The sequence below is a fragment of the Aythya marila genome, assembly GCF_965140915.1.
Source record: "Aythya marila genome assembly, chromosome: 16".
NCBI lineage: Eukaryota > Metazoa > Chordata > Aves > Anseriformes > Anatidae > Aythya > Aythya marila.
In genome coordinates, this window is record NC_139057.1 from 10,048,867 (window position 1) to 10,058,645 (window position 9,779).

A 9,779-nucleotide genomic window follows, 5' to 3' on the forward strand; every position below is an offset into this window, starting at 1 on the left:
CATGAGCAAAGGCACATATGTGCCAACTGCCCTATCAGATACCCAGCAATAAGTGACCTCAAAATAACCTGCATGAGCCCCGGGCTTGCTCCTGCCATACCAGCTACTCAGCTACCAGTGACCAGCACTGACAAGAGGGGGAAGCTGTGAGGACCAATGGTCACCTTGATAGAACTGTACAGACAAATGTCTCGCTGCCCCTTCCCTCACTGGCCACCCAATGGCTGGCCTTTCCCATCCAACCAGCTGAGCTCTCATCCGATCCTGATGCCAGGATGAATGGGAATGTCCAATTTGCATGGTGTCCCCTGGGAGATGCCAAGGTGAGCTGCAGAAAAAGTGGAGTTGTGAGAGCCATGTCTGGTCCCACCACACCACCACAGCATCCCCACTTCTCTGTGGAGCAGCTCCAGGGAAAGGAAGTCTCCCTGTGTCTGTCTCAGCATCTCGGGGTTCCAGGGCTCAGACTGCAGTGTTCCTGGATGGGCCTTCTTCACCTCCCCACCACAGCTGGGGGCACCCATGATGGAGGGACCCCTGGTGCTGGTTGTGCTTGGAGGGCTAACTGGACACACTGCATCAGGATAGGGAATGGACACCCTGGCCCTACTTGTGCTTGGACGTTATCAGTGCTCTATCTCCAGCTTCCCTTTAGCTGTGGTTTCAGTTCTGCCTTCAACCCCAGTGTGGTCCTCCCCACCCACCACGAAAGCAGAAGAGAAACTGCAGTGTAAGGGGACCTGCTAGGGGGCAGCTGGGGAGGATCAGTGAGTGGGTAGTGCACATTGTGGAGGTAATGTTGGGCCTAGGTAATTTGTCATCCCTACACCCAGCACCCACCAGGTGCTGTGAAACACTGACTGAAGACCTGGTGCCCAAACCTGAGCAGAAACACTCTGCCACCCCTTCCTGGTGCTGCCCCCATCCTGCCATTGTTCTCCCTGGGCCTGGCAACTCTGCTGAACTGTGACTGAATGCTGGTGGCAATGGAGAGATGGAGTGGAGAGGGGGGGTGGCTCCTGTCATTTCCATTCCCAAACCCTGGTGGCAGCTGGGGAGGGGGAGCAGGTTTCCCTGCCAAAGATGGTGGGAAGGGAAGGGGAGCACCAGGTTGCAGCCCAGCCCCAAGCCCTCTCCTGGTGGGTGTTTAGGGGAGAGTCAGAGCTCCACAGCACTGTGGGGTGCAGGGAAGCAGAGAGGTGGCCTGACTGACTATGGCATGGAAGGAGAATCCCTGGAAATGGCGTGTACTCATTTCCTGCAGCTTCCTGGCAATGGGAGCTGTGGTACATGCATTGGAGCTAATGGGTCATGGCCAAAGGTGCCCCATCCCCATCCCAGCTCTGGGATCCTGCCCAGCTGAGTACTGCCACTCCAGAGGCCCTATGATAGCGGGGAATGGTCTTCCCATGGACCTGCATAGCGCTTTGTCATCAGCTGGCTCAGCCACAATGGGGGTGGGGGCTGTCTCTGCTTGGGGTGCTGGAGACCTGCACCTCACAGAGGAGCTCCTGGAGGATCCCTTTCCTCCAGCCTGCATCTGTCCCAAACCCAACAGCTGTTGGGCAGCCTGGAGATGCTTGTCACCTCTTCCCTGGGCAGCCCAGGGTCAAGCAGGTAGCATGGAAGGTAGCCCTTGTCTTTGCATTCAGAGGGTGCAGGGTACCCCATAGCAGATCTTTCCTAGTACAGGGCCAGGAGGTTGGAAGTTGTTATTCTCTTGGGACTGAATACCAAAGGTGTCACCACCTCTATTGGAGCTAACGTAGCCCACAGTAATGGAGATGGGGTGCCATGAGTAAGGAGAGGGAGACACAAGGACAAGGTTTGAGGCCTCACACATGTGTTTTATCCCAGCATCATTTTCTGGGATGTCATTTCCCTGCCTATTAACCCTCTTCTACCTGAGCAGGTTGACCCCAGTCTGTTGCAGCACCTTTTTCCAGCAAAAGTGACTAAGGGCTTGCAGGATGTACTGGGGCTCCCCAGAGAACACCCTCGTCACCTGCTGCCCGTTGTGCCCTGCTGCCCCTTGCACTCTGTGTGGCTCTTGTGGCTCTCAAGTGTCTTCCCCCTTGCAGTGTCCCCACAGGAAAATCCCCAGTACATGGCAGAGACTCTATGTCATGGCACCAGGAGGAGTAGTCTGTTTCCTGGACAGCAGCCAACCTCTTCTGGCATGTCTGAAGAAGCAATTTCCACCTCCACCACCTACTCTGGCACATTTATGACCAATGTTGGACCCCTGAAGAAAGGTAGTGAAAAACTGGTGCGACCGTGTTGAATGGGTTCGGGACAGGGATAGCCACAAAACAGGGAAAGATGAAGGGATTTAGGGCTGTTTGGCTGTAGAGGGAGAAGAGAGAGGGAAGGACCCAAGTGACATCTCCAACCTCCGACACAGGAAGATGTGGGTTAACCCACTGAATTTCCTCCACTACTCACAGCCCTGGGCCAGCCTTCCACCACATCCTCCTGAATGACTGTAGTGTGCCAGGAACACCCCAAAACCGCAGTGCAGACCCCATTGGCTGCTGATGCCACCAGCAATGCTGGAACTGCCCAGGCAGAACAGCAACAGAAAGAAGTGTGCAGCTGCGGCTCCTGCAGCCCTTTACGCTTCGTGCTGCACCCACTTCTGAATGCTTGGGGCTTCACCACTGGCAGCATGCAGTTCCCTTGCCTTCTTCTCTTCATCCTTCCTGGGATGTGGGCAGACCCAGAGGGTAAGTGGCACACTCCTATCTGCTCCGTTCTCTCTACTGTGGGTCTGTACAGGGGTGGCAGGGGGTGAGGCCCAGGGAGATGAAGGTGCATGGGGAGATTATACCCGTCACTTAGGTGCAGCATCCAAAGGTGCCCTATCTCTGCCCACCCCCTCTGCTCCCATGTCCAGCTCTGGGCTCACTGCCCTGCACCATCCTGACCAGACCACTGCTGATAGCTCCAGCACAAGGGCCAAGGACTCCCAGGCAGGCTTGGGGTGATGGAGTGTCCCCAAACGTGCCTTTTTCCTCCTGGCCGTTCATGGGCGCACGTGGAAGGGTATCTTTTCCCCTCGTGGCTCAACAGTCCTGCACTGGGCTCTAACCGCTTAAGCAGGTCCTGGGCACTGCCCTGAGCATGTGGGATCATTTCTTTTGCCATTGAAAGGTTGCTGGATCCTTTGCATGCTTCTGCTATGGTTAAAGCTTTCTTTTGCAGCCACAAGGAGCCTCCAGCTTTGTTCCAGCCTGCATTTTCCATGCTGAGATCAGGTACTCATTGCACTCCAGGCAGGGGGGCTCTTACTGCCCCAATCCAGGCTTTACTTTGTGCCATTAGTTCTCAGGGTTTCATTCAGCATGACAGGAGTCACTGTGTGAGTGTTGGACTTGCTCTCCTGCCTCCTGTCACGATCCAGTTTCCCATGAGTGCTGCCCAGCAGCCCCCCACCACCACAAACCTAGGCAAAATTCTCCTCCCCCACTTCCCCCTTGAGAAGATTTCCTGCACTGTGAGCAGGTCTCTGCCGGACCTGGGTCCCCATGTGAACTGGTGGAACTGTTGTTCCCAGCCACAGACAAGAGCACCCCTGCTGTCCCCTCCACACAGCCAAGTGATAGCTCTCAGGTGGTCACATCAGGGTGGTGAAGGGGTAAAAAGGGAATTAGAGAAGAAGCCGAGAGAGTGAGGCACATCGAGGCAGTGGAAGGAAATTGCAAATTGGTGAAAGCAGCTAGACAAGGGGATTTCCCCTGCCCTGCCCACCTTCCCCATCTCACTCTGCCCATCCCTGAGGACCCTGTGGGCCACTCCTCCTCCTGGGGCCTCCTGCCCTTCTCCTTCACCCTCGTGCTAATCAGCACAACCTTCTCTCCTCTGTCACCCCACAGGCTCTCAGAAACTCCACCTATTCCATAGCTGTACCTTCTACAATAGCAACTCGGTGGAACTTTCAGGCTGGGCCACCCTGGAGGACATCGTCTTTGCTGCCCTGCAGAACTACACCAGGGAAATCATTTACCTCCAACCATGGGTCTTCTCAGCCCTGCCCGCAGACGAGTGGGAAAACCTGCAAAATCTGTTCAGGATCTATTTGTACAACTACATTCTGATACTGCAGAACAAAGCTAGGCTGTACCAGATTCCCTGTGAGTACTGGGTGATCCTCCTTTTCTTACTTAAATGGCAGGGGAGGTACCGTGATTAGGCAGTGGTTTTCCCAGGGTGAGGCTCATCCCCTGCACTTTGGGTGTGCTAATCACTGGGATTTCCACAAATGAGGGAAACTCGATTGCATAATTTCTGGTAGTGGAGGAATGAGTTCAGACTCTCTGCCCCCCTTGCAGTGCTGCAGGGTTGAGGCAGAGTGGCTCAAAAGCTGTGCAGAGGAAAAGGGTCTGGGGGTGATGATTGATGCTCACCTCAACATGAGCCGGCAGTGTACCCAGGTGGCCAAGAATAGCATCCTGGCTTGTATAAGGAATAGCGTAGCCAGCAGGACCAGGGGGGTGATCGTCCCTTTGTACTCTGCTTTGGGGAGGCCGCACCACAAGTGCTGTGTTCAGTTCTGGGCCCTTTCACAACAACAAAGCCATCGAGGCACTGGAGAGTGTCCAGAGAAGGGCTACAAAGCTGGTGAAGGGTGGAGCACAAGTCATATGGGAACTGGGATTATTTAGTGTGGAGAAGAAGAGGCTCAGGGGAGAGTTTATTGCTCTCTACAACTGCTGAAAAGGAAGGTTTGGGGAGCTGGGGGTGGGCCTCTTCTCACAGGTAACTAGCGATAGGACCAGAGGTCATGGCCTCAAGTTGCTCCAGGGGAGGGTCAATTGGGAAACGAGGAGACATTTCTTCTCGGAAAGAGCAGTCAGGCATTGGAGACGGGTTGCCCAGGGTAGTGGTGGAGTCGCCATCGCTGGGGTTGCTAAAGAAAAGCCTGGATGTTGTACTTAGGGATATGATTTAGTGGATAATATTGGTGGTTGGGGGATGGATGGACCAGATGATCTTGGAGGTCTTTTCCAATCTTAATGATTCTGTGATTCTATGATTCTGTAAGTTTGCTGATGTTATAAATGAGGTCTCAATTCAATCTGAATTTTGTAATATTTATAAAACAAATATTTCTAAAAGGTATAAAAGGCAAGTAAACAGCACTGGGTGTGCGTGGAGTCTACGCTCCACCAACACGCACACACGAACATCAAACATTCTAAATATACAGAACATTGCTTTACATACTAAACCCGAGTATGCCTATACATACGTACAATCAGGAAAGGTAACAAGCAATCCTTTAAGTTCCATGACTTAACGGTGTCCATTTTCCATTCTTTGTCTTGATTACAAACAAGTCGCCATTTTCCACTCCTTTTGAACAATAAGTCCTGCTTTAAGTTGTCAAGCAACTCAGCCTTTGGGCTTTATGTGTCCCGTTCTTCCCGGATCACAGAAAAGCATATCCATCTTATATTCAGCATATCCATTGAGCAAGTTTGCTGATGACACCAAACTTGGAGGAGTTGTGGACTTGAATGAGGGTGGAAAGGCCTTGCAGAGGGATCTGGATAGGTTGGAGAGCTGGGCGATCACCAACCGCATGAAGTTCAATAAGAGCAAGTGCCGGGTCCTGCACCTGGGACGGGGAAACCCTGGCTGCACATACAGACTGGGCGATGAGACGCTGGAGAGCAGCCTAGAAGAGAGGGATCTGGGGGTCGTGGTAGACAGCAAGTTGAATATGAGCCAGCAGTGTGCCCTGGCAGCCAGGAGGGCCAACCGTGTCCTGGGGTGCATCAAGCACGGCATCGCTAGTAGGTCAAGGGAGGTGATTGTCCCGCTCTACTCTGCGCTGGTGCGGCCTCACCTCGAGTACTGTGTGCAGTTCTGGGCACCACAGTATAAAAAGGACATGAAACTGTTGGAAAGTGTCCAGAGGAGGGCTACGAAGATGGTGAAAGGCCTGGAGGGGAAGACGTACGAAGAACGGCTGAGGTCACTGGGCCTGTTCAGCCTGGAGAAGAGGAGGCTGAGGGGAGACCTCATCACAGTCTACAACTTCCTCGTAAGAGGGTGTCGAGAGGCAGGAGACCTTTTCTCCATTAACACCAGTGACAGGACCCGCGGGAACGGGGTTAAGCTGAGGCAGGGGAAATTTAGGCTTGGCATCAGCAGGGGGTTCTTCACAGAGAGGGTGGTTGCACACTGGAACAGGCTCCCCAGGGAAGTGGTCACTGCACTGAGCCCGTCTGATTTTAAGAAGAGATTGGACTGTGCACTTAGTCACATGGTCTGAACTTTTGGGTAGACCTGTGTGGTGTCAAGAGTTGGACTTGATGATCCTTAAGGGTCCCTTCCAACTCAGGATATTCTATGATTCTATGATCTCCTTTTGAAGGCCAAGAGGCCTGGTTCAAGAGGCACGTCCAGATCAGCAGGGGGTGTAACAGCAAAGGCCTGAGATGGCTGTAGCAGCAGAGGGGCCGATGGCGTAGCAGTCAGATCAGTAAAGGAGCCCGCAGCTCCCTCACTATCTGGCAAACCACACGTTTCTGACTGTGGTCCCACAGGGCTCTTTAAGGCCTCAGAGACTGCTCGCCAGGTGCCGAGCAATCCCACTGCAACCTTGTCATTTTCAGTTGCAGTCGCACACCTTGACATGAATTTGGTTCCATATTTCAGGCTCATAAAGTGTCCGATTGTTAACAAGGAGAAAAAGCTGTAAGGTTACCAGGACGTATGATTCTCCATAATGCGCAACTGCTTACCAGTGAGGGGCAGTTGTGTGCGCGGGTCCGCTTCTCTCAGCTTGAGCTTCTCTCCAGCTCCAGTGTGCCTGTTTCCAGCGACTTTCTGCACGAGCTCCTCTGAGTGATTTGCTGAGTCTGGCCGAACCTATCTTCATGAGGCGATCAATGTGCCTGTTCCCGTCCTGGTCTCCGTTCTGCTAGCCTGTTCCTTTTCATTCCTTCTTTCTGCTTCTTTTTGATGACATAACTTCATTACATCATGTTGCCTTTTTCTTCTTGAGGGCAGGCTCCCCTCTTATACCCTTCTCCACAGCAGTTCTTTTCAAAACAACTTTTCATTGGTCCAACAACTTTGCATAGAACAGCAACAGCAAACACCCAGAAACTTCCATGCCTTAACGGCTGGAGAACAAGAAGCCAGCTGGAGAACAAGAAACTGGAGACTGCATGGAGTCTCCTGAATCACCCTTCTTTGTTCCCTCTAAACTCTTTTATATTCCTGATGGCCTCGTCGTTAAGAGTCTAATGTTATCTCAACCATGGGGCTTTTCAACCCCCATGGCCACATTCCCAAATCTCCCCCTTCTTTATTAATATCAACCATTTTCTCGACACGAATTACCACTCCATATGTAACACTGAGGACAGGCACAAAGCTGTGAGTAGGAGCTCAGAGCCGCTGTCAGTCGCTTCCCTAACCAAGGGCTAGCAGGAGAGCAGGAGATAGGCCCTATCTTGGGGCAATGAGCCCCCTGAACCACCTGTCCTGCACCAGGATGTCCTGGTCCCTAACATAACCTTTAGAATCAGAGAATCAAAGAATCAGAAAATCCACAATGGAAGTGGTAGTTGGAAGGCATCCACAAGCATCACTGAGTCCATCTTTGGCTGTGTCTCCACTTATGCCCTTATGCCAGGCCGCATATTCTTCTCTGGTCACCCCAAATACCACCAGCGAAGTCCTCCAAGGCTGTGGAGTATAAGTTCAACCCTCTCTGTTCTCCTTTGTGGGATGGGAAACAGAGCAAGTGCCTGGCTCTGCACGCCATTCCAATGCTGGTGTCCTATGGGCAGGGTGCAAGGCAAAGTGGCACCACCCCTGTTACCACAGCCACACGCCTGCACCCCATGTCCTGTCATGCTCCCAAGGTGGTGGTTCCCCCTTTGCTGTGCTCCTGACCCAGCTGCAGGAACAAGTGGCTTGAGGAGAACGGGCTCCAGGGCTCACAGGCAGGTTTCTCATTCAGAGCAGTTACACCCAGCACAATGAGCAGTGACATGTGGGAATAATTTGGGGTGCAGAGGGAAGGGGGAAAGGCCTGTGCCCAAAGAAGGGAATGCTGAACTGCCATTTCAAGCTCTGGCTCCAGCTCAAGATGCACTCCTGATACCCACCCCCTCCTCCAGACCCTTTTGTGTTCCAGTGCAAGACCGGCTGTGAGCTGTACCCCAATGGCTCCTACACAAAATTCTACCATCTTGCCTACAATGCTCACAACTTCCTCAGCTTTGATGTGGACAGCAGCCACTGGAAGAGGTGGCAGGAGAGTGAGCTGGCAGTGCATATTGAGCAGGAGTTCAACAGCTTCACGGACTTTTCCGCAACACTGCAACACCTCCTCAACTTCACCTGCATTGACCACATGAAGAGATTCATTGAATACGGCAGGGCGGCTCTGGAGAGACAAGGTGAGAACACCCAGACCCCAGTATGGCCCACTTCAAAGCTTCTCCACTGGGGCTCCCCTTACTCCTTCACTCTTGCCCCCCAGAGCCACCTGTGGCCACTGTCTTTGCCCACAAGCGCGACCCAGCTCAGCTCCTGCTAGTCTGTCGTGTCACTGGCTTCTACCCGCGACCCATCAGTGTGGCCTGGTTGCGGGATGGCCAGGAGGTGCCGCCAGGCCCAGGACTCAACACCAGCACCATCCTGCCCAATGCTGACCTCACCTACCAGCTCCGCAGCACCCTCGTCGTGGCCCCCGGCGATGGGCACACTTATGCTTGCCGCGTGCGCCACTGCAGCCTGGGCACCCGCAGCCTCCTCATCCCCTGGGGTAAGTACCACCCACAGTGATGGGGTGTAGGCAGTGACCCAGAGCCCAGTACAGGAGACGGTGAGCCCAGCTCCAACAGCAACTCTGGCCGTGGCCATCTGTGCACTTGCAGCCCCACTGTCTCTTTTCTCCTTCAGGCAGCTCCAAGGTGGCCCTTGGCATTGGTGTTGCTGTTGTGGTGCTGCTCACTGTGGCTGCGGCCTTCATTGGGACCGTCTGGTACTACAGGCACAGGTGAGATCTCCTTGCCAGCCATGCTGCTTGGGGAAGGGGTTGAGAACTCTCAACTGGCCCTGCTCACTGCCATCTCTCCTGCAGGCGCTGAGAGCGTGGGATGCACCAGCCCCAGGGATACTCAGAGGCCATGCCAATACCCTCAACTTCCTGATAATAAACTGCTATTTAAAACCCTCGAGCCTGCAGTATCCCACTATGTGCTGTGACAAATACCAAGGAACACTTGGCACCACACAGCTCTGTCCCACCCTGGGCGGGCCAGGCAGAGACCTGGGGCAGTGCAGGGCCCACACTCCTCACCACTGGGAGAAATGAAGGGAAGCCTCCTGAGACTGACAGTGAGTACCCGGCCCTATGCCCCTGTCCCGGGGGGCACCAGGCTCCCCATAAAGTGGCAGGACTCCGTCAACACCAACCCAAGACAGAGGAGCAATGCCAGCATAGGGGGGCGGGTATCGCCTCCCCCTACCCCAACCCCTTCAGGAGCACATCAGCACCTCTTAACCAGGGTTTGGTCCCTGGGATCCAGGAACGTTGACAAATACGTTTGGTCCAGCACCCAGAAAGAGCCCAGGCATAAGGCTAGACAGTGGGATCAAGGTTTGCCTACCCAGTGGGATGTTCCAGTCAGAATCAATCTCCATGGTTTAGTCCCAGGGCAACAGTGGATGAAGAGGTCTATGCCACACGATGTGGGGAGCTCCAGGCACAAGTGGCAGTAAAGGACATGCCTGCCAGGGACAGAAAACAT

At 53.7% G+C, this 9,779-nt stretch overlaps 1 protein-coding gene across 1 annotated transcript; it reads left to right on the forward strand.

The window, feature by feature from the left end:
* The first annotated feature begins 2,602 nt into the window (after positions 1–2,602).
* LOC309884565 (antigen-presenting glycoprotein CD1d-like) lies at positions 2,603–9,206 on the forward strand. Its single transcript, XM_082773649.1, has 6 exons — positions 2,603–2,726; positions 3,876–4,133; positions 8,142–8,423; positions 8,507–8,791; positions 8,929–9,025; positions 9,110–9,206. The coding sequence occupies exons 1-6, from the start codon at positions 2,669–2,671 to the stop codon at positions 9,114–9,116; spliced, it is 987 nt and encodes a 328-aa protein (XP_082629775.1). The 5' UTR covers positions 2,603–2,668; the 3' UTR covers positions 9,117–9,206.
* The last annotated feature ends 573 nt before the right edge of the window (positions 9,207–9,779 follow it).